The following is a 17680-nucleotide window of genomic DNA, read 5'->3' as shown; positions in this document are numbered from 1 at the left end:
TGATGGTACTGTCCACATGTTGTATATGCACAAAGTTGTGGTCAAGCTGCCCCCCCCCTGAACCATCCCTCATCCCCATGTTGAAGAAGCCACCAGATGGCCCCGCCCTCCTGAGGGCATGCATGCTAATATTAGCTTCATTCTCTCAAGGTAGACTTCCAGTGGCAGATGGCACAAAGCATCCTCGTCACTGCACAATGTCCCTCCACTCGCCACCGTAAATGACGCACATTAGAAATAAAACAATCATAGAAAATCATTTTAAATCCTTTGGAAGTCACTTCTAAAGCAACACAGTCTTAGAAAAAAAAAAATACAGTAAAAATACATTTAGTTGACATCTAGGCTACTAGTTGACATCTAGGCGCTACTAGTACTACTTGAGAAATGCTCAATGTTAATTAGTAAAATGATATAATGTCACTTGTACCCTAACTAGTAGCTTGCAGGTGTTAACTAATAACTAGTGCACAGATTTGCCTTTCTACTAGTAATACATAGATGAACTAATATGCCAGGGTTGTCCAACTAGTGAGGAAAATGCGCATACTAGTACTTGGACCTTAATCCAAGTATCGAAGAAATGCTCAAACAATGAGCATTTACTTGTGTGTGACACATGGCACAAGTAGTGGAAAGAATTACTAGTAAGTAGTCATTCTAGTAACACATGACTACTAGTTGGGCCTAGTGGTGTAGCAATATTAGAGTTACTAGTGTAGCATAGTCTACAATTGCATACTGAGAAGTGGCACTAGTGGAAAAGTTGTACTACGCAGTTTTTTTTTTTTTTTTACAAGTGCATCCTTGTTGCTTTAGTAGTGTGCTGAACTGTCTTGCTAGTTAAGACAAAGAGTGTGCTAGTACATGAACCCTAAGCTGGATATCAAGTATATCGAAGACATACCCCAATGGTTCTCATGGCGCTTGCAGCTAATTGTGAAGTATCGCCACCTGCTGCTTCAAACGTGACCTAATTGGACAGAAACGTGACACATTGATTGACAGCAGTGAGAAAAGTGGGCTAACTTTCATGGTGGTGATTGGTGTAATGAATTCCCTCTGCCAAAGGGGGCGCTGTGAGCCCAAGCGCTAATGAATGAGCGTTGCCCAGGAGGGGTGCGCAGGCATCGGGGCGGCATTGCAGGCAGCTAATTGACTTCCTCTCTGGCGCTCACCACCATGACCGCACGCCAACATGACTGCCAACGTGGCCTACGGGAGGGCTGCAAAATTTCACAAATCAGGAAAAAAAATGAGAAAACTATTTTTTATACAATCTTTAGATGAACGCTGGAGCGTATCTCAGCTGACTGGGTGAAAGGTGGTGTGAATCCCTAGACTGGTCGCCAGCCAATGTCAGGGCACATGTAGACAAACAGTGGACTGGTCGGCTGCTAGCGTCAGGGGACATATTACAAAACCTGTGTCCAAATTCTTAAAATAATTGCGGCTTAACAAAGGCTATGAAAGGGTGCGCCGAAGCAGCCTTTGCTCTGGGCCCGTCTGCATGGAAAAAAAGGCCACATTTGAAGGCGAGATTCAAAGGCTATGTCAATTTGGACACCGGCATGCGATCGAGGCGCACCGGAAGTGCCTTCAAATTCAGCCTTTGGAGGACGCAGCCTACGATTTGGGACACAGCTGAAGTGTGGACTGTTTTCGAAGAAAATGGGTCCTGAATGACTGGTAGTTTCCGCTCCGCTTCCGCCTACTTCACAGTGGACGTAACATGAAGTATTCACCGTGTCTTTTGCAACTCCAAAATGGTATAGGAAAACAAGTATACGTTTAATGTACAAAATATGATGTTGTTAATAATTGTGCGCAGATTTCTGTGTTATTAAGTGTTAGAAAAATGAAACTATGACGGGTCATGTGACCGATTTTTTCTTCACTTTCGTCACGGTTAACACGACAAAATACTCACTCGAGGCGACTTTTGTAAGTTTAAAAAAAGTAACACAACCAGACGTTATGTTACACATTTGTATATATGCTATTGTTATTTGTTTAGGCGTGAGAGAAACGTAACTGTGCCGAGTCACGTGACCAGTTTTGTCGTCATTGCACTTCCGCTCACGTCACAGCTGCCCGCACACGAAAGTTGGTAGACTTTTTGTGGGGGGGGGGAGAGTGAGAGAAATCTCCAGCATGTCGTCATTGTCCTCCTCCGCGGCGCTCCGCTTCTGCGCCAACATCAGCTGGCTGTTCACCGAGCTGCCGGACTTTCCGCAGCGGATGCGCGCGGCCGCCGCAGCCGGCTTTCGAGCGGTGGAGGCGGCCTGGCTCTACGACGCCGACCCGCTGGAGCTCCGACGGGCCAAAGACGACCATGGCCTGGAGGTCGTCCTCATCAACACGCCTCCCGGTCGGGACAACGAAACGTATAGTAGCCCCCTTCCTCATATTCGTCATCATCATCATCATCATCATCATGACGTGTTACAGGTGACGTCACGAAGGGCGAGCTGGGCTTGGCGGCGGTACCCGGAAGGGAAGAAGACTTCAAACGAGGACTGGATCAGGCCATCGAGTACGCGCGAGCCCTGGACTGCAAAAGGTCGCGCGCGCGCACGCACGCACGCACGCACGCACGCACGCACGCACGCACGCACTGGCCTCTTCATGAGGTACACACAAATTAATAATAAATCCATACATAAATGTCTAAAAGTCCTGATTTAATTCAAACAATTCTATCATTTAATTTGAAAGTATTAAGTATTGAAAAAAGAGCAAATTTGTGTTAGAGTATTTTTAACGTGTAATAAAAATAATTTAAAATACATGAAACGTTTAAACACTTCTTAATTTAACATGCTATTTAACTAACTATGTAAGTCTTGAATTACATTTAGTGTAAAACAAAAGCCCTGATTTTTTTCAAGAAAATACTGTAATCCAAAAAATCCATTCATAAACTGTTCAACTTTTTAAAATGTATTTAATACAAAAAAATGTAATCTAAATCGTTAATTATATAATTTGTATGAATTCTTTTAATTCTGAATTTTATAAAAACAGATTTAACTAATTAAACCTGTTAAAATGTCTAAAAGTGATTTTATTGAAAGTGTTGAATTAAATAAAAAAAAACATTGAAATTAAAAATGTTTCCAAAATAAAAAAAATGAACAAATACCTTCGTAAAGTCGCCTTAATTAAATGTAAAAATATATATTTTATTTACAAAGTAGCCAAGTTGTGTATTGAGTTTTTAATTTTTTCTTCTAATAAAAATAATTAAATACACGAAACATTTTTAATGTATAAATTAAATGTAAAAGGAGGCATATTGGTCTGACTGGCTTGCGGTGTTGTTGAATTTTCAGGATCCACTTGATGGCCGGCCGGATCCCGGCGGGAGCGGACGGCGGCGCTGCGGTCATCCAGGAGATGGAGGCGGTGTTCGTGCGTAACCTCAACTACGCCGCCCAGCTGCTCTCCAAGGTGATGCCGCGGACGTGTCGCCGTAGCAACTGACGAACGCGACAACAACAAACTTCACTTCCTGTCGCCGTTAGGAAGGGATGACCGGCCTGATCGAGCCCATCAACACGCGGCTGACCGACGCTCGATATTTCCTGTCGTCGCCTCACGACGGTAAAAACTTGAATGGCTCGAACCAGAAAAAACAAACTCTCTCTCGAGCTCATTCTCCTTATGCGCAGCTGCCGCCATCTTGGGGAAAGTCGCCAAGGACAACATCAAACTGCAAATGGTGAGTGGGCGCTCACTAAGAGTTAGTTGATGTCGACTTGGTTAACGTCCACATTTTACACATGCAGGATGTTTTCCACTGGCAAATTATGGATGGAAACCTGACGCAAAACATGCAGCGGTATCTGCCGCTGCTGGGTGAGCGACTTGCTAACTGTTAGCAACCTGTTTAATGATGTTTCCCAAACTCGAGTAAGCCAAGGCATATATTAGACAGGAGAAAAATCTCACAGCACACCACCAATCACAAACAGCCACAAAAAGTGGATGCTCAGATGAACGGTCTAACTTCTGCCATCTGGTGGAAGATCATTTAATTGTCCTGCCTGTCACTGTAAGTCATTGGAATAGATAGTTGAACAAAAAATAATCATTTGTAATTTCAGAAAAGAGTTCCTGTAATTTCAAAAAAATTAAATGTTAAAAATTGTCTTAACTTCTATTCGTAATTCAAGAAATAATTTTGAACGACAAACTATATTTACAAAATTCTCCTCCAAAATTCCTGAATTTGTTGTCATGTAATTTAATTTGGTAAATGTTTTACAAATATAAAAAGTCCAGAAAAGGTCTCGCATTTAGATGCAAATAATGATTTCAATTACAAAATGACATTTGGAAAACAGTCTTAAAACGTTTTCCCTTTTGTCATTCTTAACACCTGGCGACAATCGCAATTTGAATCACCATAATTGACTTAATCTTAACATCCGACGCGATCGAATCTCCACAGTATACTTTGTGCCCACCGATGACATCATCACGACAGCATTGTGACATTGTGGCGCCAGGTCACGTTCAGGTGGCTCAGGCTCCCGGCCGGAACGAGCCGGACAGCGCCGGCGAGATCAACTACGACTACGTCTTTTCCACGCTGGAGGCGCTCGGCTACCGAGGCTACGTCGGCTGCGAGTACAAGCCGCTCGGTGGGCCGGCGGGCGCCATCCCACCACTTCCGAAATGGCGCTACACACTTTGTTAACCTTGCACTTGTGCACTTCCGCAGGAAACACGCTGGAAGGTTTGGGTTGGCTCAAAGATTACTGGACCCGCAGGAAGTGACGCTCCACGGCAAAAGGAGCACTCGGCCAAATGATGAAAGTAGAAGAATGCGGTGTCATGGAAAAGTTCACGTTCATATTTTCGTGTTTTTCTCGCCTTTTCATGGTGACTCGCTACAGTTGGTTTCATTCGGATGCACGAGATCTGACGACAGCCTGTCTGTTGGAGAACGATCATGAAGCTGACTGTTTTTGTAAAATTTTGTCCATTTTTTTTTAGATTTTGTGAAAATAAAAGTTTGGGAATTCTGCATTCCCGTTTGTTAAATTTGTCTTGTTCTCTGGAAACGCTGAAAAATAACTTGGGCAATTATGCTCTTAGACTAACAATGCAAATGAACAGTTGCAGGAATAAGGACACGATTTTGAAGTAAACAATTTGAACACTTGTATATTGTAGTAGATTACATTCCCCCACCCAGTCCTGCCCTATAATAAAATAGTTCCACATGCCCACCCAGATTTCATAAAAAATTGATTAGGTCGTTTCTGAATGGCAAGACTAGCCCAACATGCCAAACTGGCCCACACCAAGTGAAAGTTGATCATGTCAACCACACCAAAGAATGAAGAGTGATAGAATGAATGTTTGTTTGATTTATTGAGCATTTTTCACAATGCATGAAGTGGCCTGTACTGTGTACTATATCAGTAGAAGTGCAACAATTCATGTAAAATTAACGGATGAACAAATTCATAATTACTTTTGATACTCGGTTGTTTTGATACCTTTTTAAATTTAAAATTGCAAAATTCCTCAGCATTTTAGCTTCTCAGCAGTCAAGATTTCTATTAGGGCTGCACGATATTGGAAAAACATGAGATATGCACGTTGACTAGCGATATCACTATTATTGCGATATGTAACATATACCTAAAGAAATGACATTTTTTTATTATCTAATGAAAGAATGATGTTTTTCATGCGGCAGAATAAGCAAGCTCAATGTGTTCTTGGCTGATTCATTGTTACTCCCCAAGAGAATGTCCAACTATCGGGTGGCAATGCGCATTTAAATTAAGCATCTACTGGTCAAATTCAGTTAAAGCATACAATTCCATACGGAAATGATTGCATGTCTTAGCGATATGCGTATGGCGTCGGCCATTATCTTGATATTTTTTCTATATATTGTGCAGCCCTAATTTCTATAGTCCTCCATGACAGCAGGCTGATTATATTTGTGATGAATCAAGACAAAACATTTGTTCTTACTTTGAGAAAACGATCAACATCTTTGCCTATTTTCTGACATGTTACGGACCAAACTAGTAACACACAATTTATCTGTTTTCCGCACCGTTCATTTAAAATAATGTCCTGTTTTTGAATAAAGGGGTGCAAATGTAAACGTTTCTTTTTATCCAATTTATCGATTAATCGACAAAATCAATTAAATAATCAGTTGCGAGCCATAATACACAGTACTTAGTATACTGATGATACAGTTGAAGAGGATGCAGTTATGCATTTGTGTTATGGCCTCCAGTGTTTGACCTCCTAAAGCTAAAGTGTGTGCACACGTTTGGCTAACGGTGGCGCTATTTAGCGCCGTGCCACTAACCCTCAACAAAGGGGAGATAAAAACAACCCTCTGTAAATGTCCTTCTCATCAGAGCTTGTGCGACTCGCAAAGTCAATTAAAATAAAAAATAGTAAGGCACGTTTGGGCAGTGAAAAGCAAAAAGAAAAACAAAAAAAAGCACGGACTGAAATGTCAGAACAAACACTGACGTGGTAGCAAAGTCAACACAAGGCACAAATAGTCCACAGTTGGGATCCAGTCCAGAGTCCACAGTCTGTCAGTCAGAGATTCCGGCTTCGCCCTCTGCTTTCACTCTGAACAGTATAAGCGCTGCAAGATGAAGAGGAGGGTCCTCTTTTTTTTGTCATGTACATGAAATTCGACCCATCACAGCAAACACACACACTGTTAGTGGAGCAGGGCCCGCTTAAGCGCCTGGGGAGCAGTTCAGGGTACCGGTGTCTTGCTCAAGGGCACCCCAGGCGTGTGTCGGGAGGGGCTGCTCTTGGTAGGTGGCATTTTTAACCACTTGGCCATGGCTGGATGAAAAGGTCAACTTTTCACACCCAGTGACTGTATGACGGGTATGGTCTTGTGATGGACTGGTGACCAATCCAGGGTACAAAACCAGTCAGTCATACAGTAGCATTCCCATCATAGACTCTGGCTTCCCCACTTAATGTTACAAGAAGGATGAAAAGTTCAGTAATGCCAGCTCTGAATGTGTGTATGATGGTCCTGCCACTGACCATGCCAGGGTGCAGCCTGCCTTTGAAACGTATGGATGGAAAGTCCCACATGTTCCATTTCATTCCAGAGTCTGCGAGTCCTACTAAGTGTGGGAATTTCGTGTCCGGTTGTTCGGCACCGAGTACAAAACAATGTGTGCAACACTCTCCCGCACCGCCTTGTTCATCATGGGGAGGGGAGTCTGTGCGTAACTGCACAGGCTCCCCCCCCCCCCCCCCCCCTCCAGACCTTCAGGACCCGAAAGGAGTCCAAATTCAAGAATCTCAGATGCGGAAAAAACACGATCCACAAAATGCCAAAATAATTTTTAAAAATGTCTTGGAGCAGCTTAGCTTAATGCTAACACGAGCAAGCCGTGACGTAGCTTCTGGAGCTAGCCAGCTCGCTAACAACAACTGGCACAAACTGGCTTTTCCTCAGAGGCGCGACGAAAGGCATGAAAGTGAACGAGAAGGAGCGCTAGTTACAAGAGTCCGGTCCACAGGTTGTAGCAGGCCGTGTTGATGACGGACTCCAGGTGATGGTACATGGAGACCAGCTGAGGTGGCGGACTGCTGCCGTCCTGCGGCTGCGGCGGCAGCGGCTCTCGCAAAACCACCTTGAGACTCTGCAACGACGAGAAGATTGCGGAAAGTGCGCCGGTTGGTAAAGTTGACGTCATCTTGACAACTCACCGTTTTGCCAGCTTGCGAGGCGAGGAAGACCAAAACGAAGCAGTCGGTGAACTTTTGGTTCAGAACAGCCTGGAACGAAGAAGACACAGCTGGTTGGATTGGATGCCCGCGTGATCCAGTTTTGGGCGGAGTACGAAGATGAAGTCTCACCAGATATTGGATGCCGCCGTCGTCAAAATGCCGACAACTTTGAGGGAATCGAGCCAGCAGGACTTTAATGAGACTCTGGTACCAGGCCGTGCTCATATTCAAGAAGCAGTCCTGCGTGGACACCAAGACCACCAACATGTCAGGCCATAATCTCGCGAGTTAATGCTAAAAGGAAAGGGCGGTTCTGACCAGCTGGGGGTCGATGTCCCCCACTGAGCGGCTCTGGACAGACTCCAGCAGTTCCTCCAGCTCGCAGAAGGACAACTTGGTCAGCTTCAGCTTGTCCAGTGCCAGGTGCTCGCCGTGGAAGAGCCTCCTCCACAGGTTGTCGCGGCGGCAGTGCCCCATGGCTTCCTCCACGCTGGCCTGGATCTGCCGGCGGGCGGCGGCCACTTCGTTGCTGAGCAGTGGGAACAGCGGGGACGGGTAGAGCAAACCCTGGGACTGGACAGCGGCGCCCACCAGAGGGTAGAACTCATTGCCGTCGCTAGGTGCGCAGGCCTCCGACCCGGATCCGGTGGGCTCCTCCCAGAGGTCCTGCTCGCCGCTGGGGGACGCGCAGGCCTCCGCCCGATCCAGGGTCGGGCGGCCGCCCAGCTCGCCGGGCTCACGGTGGATCTGAGGAAGCTTCTTGAAGCGCCGCATGTCAGCTGTGAGTCGGGGGAAGAGCTCACGCTGGCTCGTCATGATCACGTAGAAGTGCAACCTGCACACACACACACACACACACACACTTTGGTCTTCAACGGGACGGTGATGGGAAATAACTTTTCTTTGTCTTGTATACAAATAGTAGTGTGTGACTGTGTGTAGATAACCTGCCCACCCACCAAGTATGAAATTAACAACCAAGGAAATCTTTTGTGAACTGATCATTTCTGCAAAGGCGTCTCTGAATGAGGGATTCAGAACTTTGCCCAACTGTGACGTCACAAGCAGGCTATTTCACAAAAGTCTAACCCCCACACCGAGTTTCTCTCGAGAAGACTCCGACGACGACGAGGCTTCAATCGGCCTCTCCTACCTCAGCAAGTGTCTCTCCCCCTCCGACTGCTCCTCAAAGGGAGCAGCATTGTGACACACCACCAAGGACACGTCAAAGTCATCGTGGTGGTGAAGGCCCTCCAGGTCCTTGTAAGAACCCGAGCTGGAGCAAGGAAAGAATTCCGAGTCAGGCCAAGCAGCTCGGTCGTTTGTTGCGGCGGCCTTTGTCCTACCTGTTCCACAAGGCGACCAGGGCGTACTCGTGCAGGTCCGGCGTGGCCTTCTTGGCGTCGGTGGTGACGGCGGCCTTGGACATGCGCAGGGGCTTCATGCCGTACATGCTGGCGTGGTCGGTGATGTAGTTGTACAGTTGATGGGCCGTGATCATCCTCGTGGAGGTGGAGAAACTCCCTTAATCAGAGGATGGCAGGAGGACAATCAGGAAGCCCGAATTTGGACAGACGAGGTTCCCGCCCGACAGGAAGGATATGCCTTTGGAAGGCGGTATGTGAGGATGCTCGTCAGGACCACCTTGGAAGACATGGTTGCGTCCAAACTTGGGGATGTCGGGGTGCTGCATGATGAAGTCTCTGAGGAAGTCAGTGAGCAGGTAGCCCTGGCGCAGCGTCATGTGGCAGCCCACCAGGTACTGGTGGACCACCCGCAGGTGGAAGTCGTAGCTGAACGAGTGCACGTGCATCAGGTCGCGCACCTTGTCGCACTCCTCGGTGAACAGCATGGAGAGCTGCAACACAGGTTGGTTGCTTAATCCCGCGTCACTCGCAACCCAAAGCGAGCGGAGCATTCTGGGAAATGAGGAGAAAGGTAGCAGACCAAGCTGGGGCTAATCATCAGATTAATGGCGCTGCGTGGCGTATGGTTAGTGCGGATGGTGGTCGGACCGTTTTTGCCCTAGAACCCCCATCACACTGAATGGGATGAGCCCTGAAAACATGCGTGGATGCTTTGCGTAAAGGGGACATGTTATGTTGAAGTCACTTATTACTGTCTCGTATGCCTTCATCCCATCTCAACTAGATTGCCGTCGCGCGCTTTACTTTGGAGTCAGCCAGTCCTCCCTCAAACGTCCTCCCAAAACCCAGTTGGTCCAAAATGCTTCCGTTCGCCTCTTAACTGGAACATGTAAAAGGGAGCACATTTTTCGCCACTGGCTACCCGAGCACGTTGGATTTCATTTTAAGATCCTGCTATTTAGTCTTCAAAAGTGGTTCAGAGAATGGATGGATGGATGGATCTATAAATGGCCCCGCTTTACCTCGCTTAGCTGCTCCATCACTGTGCTCCTATCTTTTCCTTAGTTCAGATGACCAACTGCTCCTGGAGTTACCGAAGTTGAAGTGGAAGGTTAGGGGGATTAAAGCCTTTTCTATTGTTGGCCCTAAACTGTGGAAAGACTTCCCGTTGTACGCCAGACAGGCACCCTGACCATCCATTTTTAAAACCTGTCTCAAAACCCGTTTTTATTCTTTGGCTTTTGACACAAAGTGCTTTGTAAACAAAATTGAGTTGAGTATTCATGTGTCTGACACATAGTCAAATGTTTGACAAGTGTTATTTTGTGGCTCGGTGATTAAGTACTGCCTCCATCAGGGAAAATACAATCACATCTTTATGAGATCTTGCTTTTAACTTAAACGCCCTGCACTCTGTCCTTCCAGGACCTTTGCTGCTCAAATCCAGGAGTCGAGAAGCGACGGCGACGAGTGGTAACCGTGGTGAAAAGATAAGACCATCCTTTTGACACGAAGGAATGAAAACATGAACTTTTCCATCCTCCCTGCGGTGTTCCTGCACTTCAAGCGTGACTATCAAGCCGGCGTCATTATGACTAGTCCCTAATCCGCACTCCCGGACGGCTTCTTTTGCGGCCAACTTAACTCCCGCTGCGACTCTGATGGGAAGGTTCAGTCGGGGGGCTCGTCTCATGGTGGCACCACTTCTTAGCCGGGACCAAAAGGGAAAAGAACAGTCGTCGGATCAGCGTGGGCCCCGTACATGAGCCCTGGGGAACTCCGCACAGCTGTTGACTACTGACTTACCATCCATGTTTGACTCATGATTGACTCCTTCAAAGTAAATATGACAAAAATAAGCATACAAGCGATAGGGGAATAAGAAGAATAAGAATTTCAAGCGGGAGGAAACGCTGCAGGAAATCAGGAGAAACTGGGAGTGAATCACAACCAGCAAGCAGCCAGGAAATCAGAGAGGAGCTCAGCAGTTCAAAGGTTCTATTGAACCTTTGCCTATGCGGCCATTTAAGTAAACCAGGAGCTTCTTGTTACATTTGACTGCCAGCCAACCCAGAGGAGCAAAAGGAAAGACTGATTATATTGGCAAGCAGAGTGGCGAGGTAAGGGCGAAGTGGGGTTAACTGACCCCCCTCCTCGGCCCCCCAGGCCCCTCGCCTGACAGTGGCCGGGACGTACCGCACAGTCAAACACCTGGGCGGCGTCCGGGAACGGCTTGCAACGAGGTTTGATGAGCAGGCCGCCCTGATGGAGAGATGACAGGAAGTGTGTGTGTGTGTGTGTGTGTGTGTGTGTGTGTATGTAAGGGGGGGAGTGGTAAGAGGAGGGAAGGGGTTTAAGACTGAGACACATGGATAGGTGGAACAACATCATGGAGTCCATCTGGCATCAGGTAAGCCGCAAAGAAAGTCCGATTTATGACTTATTTACACTGGGAACTACCAAAAAAAACATCAAGCCACCTCATAAAGACAAATTGCTAACTTGGAACAAGACATTCAAAGTAACCCCGGTCTGATGAGCCACACGCTGCTTCACCATGTGTAAATACATACAAGGAAAATAAAAAAAAAGGGTTGATGTTTGCCATAGCCGTTATGGTTAGGTCATAGTGTTGTGGTGCGTTCTGGAACTCTTGAGGCCCCTGAAGGCACCGTACGCACATCTGAGTGTATGTTCTGAAATCGCTGTGTTTGGATATTTTGAGGGGGAATTCCTACCTGTGAGTTGACCGACTGTCCCATGGGGATGCGGGAACACTCCAGCGCGTACTGCTTGACGCAGAAGTAGGAGCCCTGCAAAAAAAAAAAAAAAAGGAAAAAGACGCTTCAAAACTATAAATAACTCAATTCAACGCTTTAGAGAGTACTTGTTCCCACATTTGCAATTCTACTTCCCATTACAGTATTTGTAGCCTACATACTGACTAACGTTTCTAATATTTTTGAAACCTTAGCACATGGGTGTCAAAGTCAAATGGACGGAGGGCCAAATAAAAAATTTGGCGACAAGCCGTGGGCCGGACTGAGTTCATTGAAAATTTTTAAAATGTCCAGATTGGCTCGGGTCCTTCGCGCCTGCTGATGATGTCACGCTTTATATTTCTAAAATGTATTTCTTTGCCTCTATGTTTGTCACCCCCCCTGGCTGTTGTGTTTTTATGTTCAGAGTTACTAAATGAAAAATAAAATAAAGTAATTAATTAAACTACGTCTGTGTTCTTGGAAGACGCTACAATATATTTTAAAGCGTGACGTCATCTGCAGGCGCAAAGGGCCAGATCACATCTGCTACCCACACCGGCTTGCTGCGGGCCGGATCTAATAATAAAGCAATATCATCCCAGGGGCCGTAGAAAACCTTCTCGCGGGCCGTTTGTGGCCCGTGGGCCTGGACTTTGACATATGTACCTTAGCATTAGCATTAGCATGAGAGACATAAAGACAATGTTGTCGTTTGTCATCAGAAGGTGTCCCTAAGGAAGCTTCTGGTGGGTGATGTGATTTTTTGTTTTATTGTTTTAAGTGTACCTGAAAAGCCAGCTCGATCAGCACGATCCCGCCTGGCAGCGCCCTCTGGAGGTGGTAAGCGGTGGTGGCGGACACAGTGGTCTGCAGAGTGGATTGGTAAAAATCGACGGTAAAACAGTAATAATGAGGAAAACATTTTTTTACTGCATTCAGTAAAACTCCCCCCAATTTTGTTGGTGTGAATGAAACAGAAACCTTATCTGAATGACCTGAAAAATATCATTTTGTGAAACAATATTTCATGATTTTTCCGAATTACTGTATATTATTTTTATCACTACTCTTAAAAAAAAAACGTTAAATGTTCTGCATTTTGCATAAAATTGTTTCTTTTAGTGTTAATAAGCAGTACCAGTATGTAATTATAATTCACCAATTAGATAATGACATGAAAAATATCTATAAAACAAAAGTATGGTAAAATAATTCATAGTCATTTATATTTTATTTGTAATTAATTCAATTAGAACTGAGAAAGTATTGAATAAAACAAAAAACATGTTAAAGGTATATTTGGAATAGTTCATTTTAACGCTACAATAATTAACGCTCATTTTTATGTCATTAAAATCAATGTCATTACCATTAACTCACTGATTATTTAACAAAATAGAAACGTTAAATGCACAAGTAAACTTGTGTTTCAATAATGAAATAATCAATGTCCATTGTTATATTTGATTTAAAATTAATTACATCGTCAATGATTAGAATATAAAAATGGCGAATGTACCGGTATATTTAATATAGTTAAATATAATACAGAAATACCACATCATTTTCAGTTTTGTTACGTGATTTATTACAATTGAATCATCAGTTTTCACCAATTATTTAATGAAATGTAATCATCTAAAATGTGCATGTAAAATGGATTATTTTAACATCTAATTTGATGTTATCCACAATACAATAAAATAATCATATTGATGAAATAACATACTACATCAAGAAACGAGAAGAAAAAAAACGAATAAGCACAATCAATTACAAATTTTTACGAAAAGAACCTTTGAAATGCATTAAAGATCTCTGGAATGTTGCCTCTTGTGCCTTGCACGGGACAAAAGCGATTCCGGCAGTTGTTGGAAATTCAGAGCAAGTTGCGCTGACTCACCTTGGGGCTGTCTTCGCTCTTCTGCTTGACGTAGGAGAAGGACATCCTGCCCTCGGACGACATGGAGCTCAACATGGCGGCGCGGGCGCGGGCGATGCTGGTGAACAAAATGGAGGACGAGCGGTAGGGTCAGCTTTAGTCTGAAACCAAAGTGAGCCTCCCAAAGTGCCAAACGTGAGGTGGGGACACGCTGACGTGTCAACACTGACGCCTGCTTCAACAACACATGGGCAGCCAACGCGCCATTCAGTCCAGTCCACTGCTTGTCTTTTTGTGTCCTGACATTCACCGCCGATGAGTCTATTGTTCGTCTTTATTCTGCTCTCCCTGAGTGTGCTTTAAACTGTTTAATGACAGCCTACTGTAAAATTAAACAGAAGAAGAAGAATTAAACATTTAAATACTTATTTTTAATTCATTCCAGAAAGATTGCCAGTGATAATGCTAAAGCCAATGTAAAATCCCATTGACATGCTAACTGGAAACTAGCATCGACTTCCGGGAGTGATATTCCCCAATAGCCAATATTCACACACAAATGCTGTAGCAACACATACAGAAAGGCAATACTTCAAGGTATAGATTTTTTCTAATCTGTGAAAATCGAGTAATATTAATGAAGTCATATTAATTCAGCTCAATTGCAACTTTCTTCTTCCACTATTATTTCAAAACAAAATGTGTACTGTACTCCATGCATGCACGGCACCACGCTGCTGCTAAGAGTCCACCCTGTTTTATTGCTTATATTTTAGTAATTTTCTCGTTGTTCTTTCAAGTTATATTCAAAGTTAAGTTATTTTCATTGTCTTACCAACACATATTTCAAAATGATATGGCCCGAAATATGATACCCGAGGTCCCAGGTTAGCCTAGGATGTCCCAACACTTGTGAAAATAAAAAATAGAACAACAAAATAAGTTAAAATAAATAGGATTTACAGTTTGAATATGTGCAAAGGTGCGGTGCATCAAAGGTGTGGATGCAGCAGAATGAAAATGAAAGAAGCTTGAATTGAATACAATATTTGATATTTAGGTCATATTTCCTCAAAAATAATGTTCGAGAATAAAGTGCTCAACATGCAGGGATAAATAAGCATGGGGCATGAAGGCAGTTTGGAGCCGTAGTTTCGGTATTGAATAAATCCAAAGTTTTGAAATCAATGAATAATCGTTTTTAATAGCCGCGATTTCAATATCAATCAAAGTAATCATGATTTTTTTTTTTCCCACCCATAATCGCCCGCCCTACTGATGAGCAGTCCATACTTTGTATATGGTATACTGTATGTGCCCTGATTTTTCCTGGTCTATTGCTTGTTTGGCCTACAGTCAGCCAGGATCAGCTCCAGCCTGCCCGTGCCCCGAATGTGGATGAGCAACGGATTGTTGTTACGGCAAGCGAAACAGTAAAAGGCAATGCGGGCGCCACGGGCGGATACAGACCTGCGAGCGGGCGACTGCGGGCGCACCTGCACCAGGATGAAGCCCAAGCTTTGCAGGTACTGCACGTACTGCTGCAGAAAGCCGCTGGAGATGTCCAGCAGCCAGGGCTCCTCCTTCAGCCGGCCGGGCAGCATGTCGCCGGAGTCGCTGCTGTAGCTGCGGTCGCGCCCCGACGCCGTCGAGTCATTTGACCGGTGACGCTTCTGCAAGACGGTGTGAACAGTGATAAGCGCCCCACAAAACCCGCAACACGGCTGTCCTAAATGTCCGAGGGCCGCGGGCAGAAAAATGGACGGCAACGACCATGTTAACAGTCTTCGATGTTCATTCAGTAAACATATTAAAACCGATCCGTCATGCAATTATATACAGTAGTGTTTTTTGTCTATACAAGCGGACCCCTGGTATTCACGGGGAACAGGGATTGCTAAATAGCCGGCTTGCAAATAGCAAAAATCAGCATATAATTACATTGAGAAAAAAAAAAAAAAATATATATATATATATATATATATATAAAATAAATATATATATTTTTTTAAACCACCCAAAACTCTTGACTAAGGGGGGATATTTTCCACAAAATGTGCCCCCACCAAAAAAGCAATCTAGCACTATAATGTACTTCATGAAAACATACAGTAATACCATAATTAAATAAAATGCAAACCAGTAAAACAAATTTTGCCCATTTTATGCTTCAGTTCAATACGGAAGCGTATCAATGCCACCTCCATTTTCCTCCAGTCCATTACCTTGACGGGCGGCTGAGCAGCCAGTTCCTCCTGGATCTGCTTGCGGAAGAGAGGGTCAAAGAGCAGCGGCGTGGCACAGTAGTGGACCAGGCGCGACGACTGCTTCAGGGTTTCCAAGTCGGCCAGCTGAGGAGGAGATTTTGGAAAGGTGACGTGACTGACAAGAAGCAAACCTTTCTGCTCAAGGGCCACAGGGTCGCAAAGCATTGTTATTTATGGCTGAAAGCGAGGTAAAGATGAACGCACCGCGATGGGCATGTTGGACTGTGCCGACCGCTGCTGCCACGTCACAAAAAGGTTCTCAATCTTCATCTGCTTCTCCAGCTCTGCACACAACCAAGAAATCAATAGCAACAATGCAAAGATTGTAGCAACACTAACGGTATTATATTTATAAATGTTTTATAAAAAGAAGCGGCAGAGATGGTACCCTAATAAACTCCTCATAAAATATACGGTAGTAGTTCTCTATGTATTGCTGCTCCGTGTGTGTTAAAGAAGCAGGTGTTTGAAATTCTGCTAGCCTGTCTACGATGATTCATATTATACGTTAGCATTAAGCTAGCAGACAAGCGAATAAGAGCGCTTCAATCTAATAAAAGCAATTTAAAATCCGAGTCTGTGGACCTCTCCTCTCGGCCGCTTTGATGTCCAAAAGCTGTCCGCCGTGCCGGGTGACGGCGTCCCCGTCCGTTAGCGTCCTGACGGCGCACACGTCCCTCAGAGCCTCGTCGAAGGGCAGCAGCTCGGAGGGGAAATGAAGCGGGGCCAGGCTGCGGCCCGAAGACGCCAGGCGGCCCTGCTCTTTGCTGGCCAGGGGAGGGACGGCGCTACGGAGAACCGTGTCCGGCTCCATGGACGGACCCAGGAAGGGGTTGGGGTCCTGGACAACGAGCGACAACACGCATATTAATGCCAATGATTAACACCCGATTTAATACTGGATATGAAGCTTGACTGTCACACATTGCCTTCAATGTCCATACGCATCTTATGTTGCATTTTAAAATCGTATTCAATATCTATGACAAGTGAATGTCCCCTATGAACAACACGAAATTAAAGTACCTCTAATGTAGCAAATTGTAGCATCTTTACATATTTAATGTCTATGCCCCTCAAATGTAGCCTATTGACATCACATTTAATGTTCTATTCCGTATCATTTGTTCCGGCCAACAAATAAGAGTTCATCGGAGAAAAAGATGGTGACTTTTAATTCCCACACTGGCTGTTTGTCGAGCAACTTTGGGGCGCGTTAGCTCAGCCGAGCAGCTCGGGGCCGACACGGCAGAGCGCAGCGGCGGCGGCCCCGAGGCGGGAGGAGCTGGAGAGGCGGCGGAGGCCCGGCCGGTGCCCCCCTCCGCCTCCCGTCACGGCCGTGACAGATGAAGGCCGATTCAGGCAAATTTTCTGCCGCTCTGACTCTGCTTCCTGTCCGAGCTCGTTAGTGACGCGGCCGTGAAGGCCATCAGAGGGAAAGCTAAAGTTCTTTGCGCTTGGTAATTGGCCGCAGGGGGCACGCGGGGCGCGCGGGCGGGGGGGAGGCGGGCACTTAAAGGGCACTTTGCTGGAAGATGCTGCTCCAGTAAATCTCAAGTACTTACTCACAACATGCTACTTCGTCGTACTGAGAAAGGGATTCGATTCATTTTCTTCCTCAAAATTCCAAAAGTCTTGAAAAGTGAA

General features: G+C 45.3%; 3 protein-coding genes across 11 annotated transcripts in view; 1 reads left to right on the top strand and 2 right to left on the bottom strand.

The window, feature by feature from the left end:
- ptprfa (protein tyrosine phosphatase receptor type Fa) overlaps positions 1-2536 on the bottom strand; it is a 41548-nt gene extending 39012 nt beyond the window's left edge. For 2 of the 3 annotated variants that reach the window (XM_086047645.1, XM_086047644.1), the window contains exon 1: positions 908-2535. The gene's annotated coding sequence lies outside the window, so the exon portion shown is untranslated. Of the gene's footprint in view, positions 1-907 lie in introns of all 3 variants that reach the window. The other variant, XM_086047642.1, reaches the window with a different exon arrangement.
- On the top strand, positions 2070-5052 carry hyi (hydroxypyruvate isomerase). 3 transcript variants are annotated; one of them, XR_015089021.1, is made up of 8 exons: positions 2070-2371; positions 2452-2563; positions 3336-3453; positions 3528-3606; positions 3675-3724; positions 3792-3861; positions 4457-4649; positions 4730-4751. XR_015089021.1 is itself a non-coding variant. In XM_086047647.1 (8 exons), exons 1-8 carry the CDS (start codon positions 2155-2157, stop codon positions 4783-4785), a joined length of 837 nt encoding a protein of 278 aa, XP_085903773.1. In that variant the 5' UTR covers position 2154; the 3' UTR covers positions 4786-5052. The 3 variants fall into 3 exon arrangements, 2 of the variants coding, with proteins under 2 accessions (XP_085903772.1, XP_085903773.1); XM_086047647.1 differs by having other exon boundaries at positions 2154-2371; positions 4515-4649; positions 4730-5052; XM_086047646.1 differs by lacking the exon at positions 4730-4751 and having other exon boundaries at positions 4457-4660.
- A 314-nt stretch (positions 5053-5366) lies between these two features.
- The window catches only part of szt2 (SZT2 subunit of KICSTOR complex), a 41179-nt gene continuing 28865 nt past the window's right edge, over positions 5367-17680 (bottom strand). For 4 of the 5 annotated variants that reach the window (XM_086047637.1, XM_086047640.1, XM_086047639.1 and 1 more), the window contains 15 exons: positions 16619-16874; positions 16238-16317; positions 15992-16117; positions 15237-15439; positions 13788-13884; positions 12671-12751; positions 11861-11935; positions 11319-11384; positions 9400-9613; positions 9102-9279; positions 8909-9031; positions 8074-8590; positions 7885-7995; positions 7735-7803; positions 5367-7667 (listed from right to left, as the gene is read on the bottom strand). In XM_086047637.1, coding sequence (XP_085903763.1) covers positions 7524-7667; positions 7735-7803; positions 7885-7995; positions 8074-8590; positions 8909-9031; positions 9102-9279; positions 9400-9613; positions 11319-11384; positions 11861-11935; positions 12671-12751; positions 13788-13884; positions 15237-15439; positions 15992-16117; positions 16238-16317; positions 16619-16874 — 2340 coding nt within the window. In that variant the 3' untranslated portion in view covers positions 5367-7523. The remainder of the gene's footprint in view (positions 7668-7734; positions 7804-7884; positions 7996-8073; positions 8591-8908; positions 9032-9101; positions 9280-9399; positions 9614-11318; positions 11385-11860; positions 11936-12670; positions 12752-13787; positions 13885-15236; positions 15440-15991; positions 16118-16237; positions 16318-16618; positions 16875-17680) is intronic. The other variant, XM_086047641.1, reaches the window with a different exon arrangement.

Source organism: Filicampus tigris, chromosome 12 (assembly GCF_054856515.1).
Source record: "Filicampus tigris isolate MCC_2025a chromosome 12, RoL_Ftig_1.0, whole genome shotgun sequence".
Classification (NCBI taxonomy): domain Eukaryota; kingdom Metazoa; phylum Chordata; class Actinopteri; order Syngnathiformes; family Syngnathidae; genus Filicampus; species Filicampus tigris.
The sequence above is the reverse complement of the archived record's forward strand: the minus strand, read 5'-3'. Positions and strand labels throughout refer to the sequence as shown.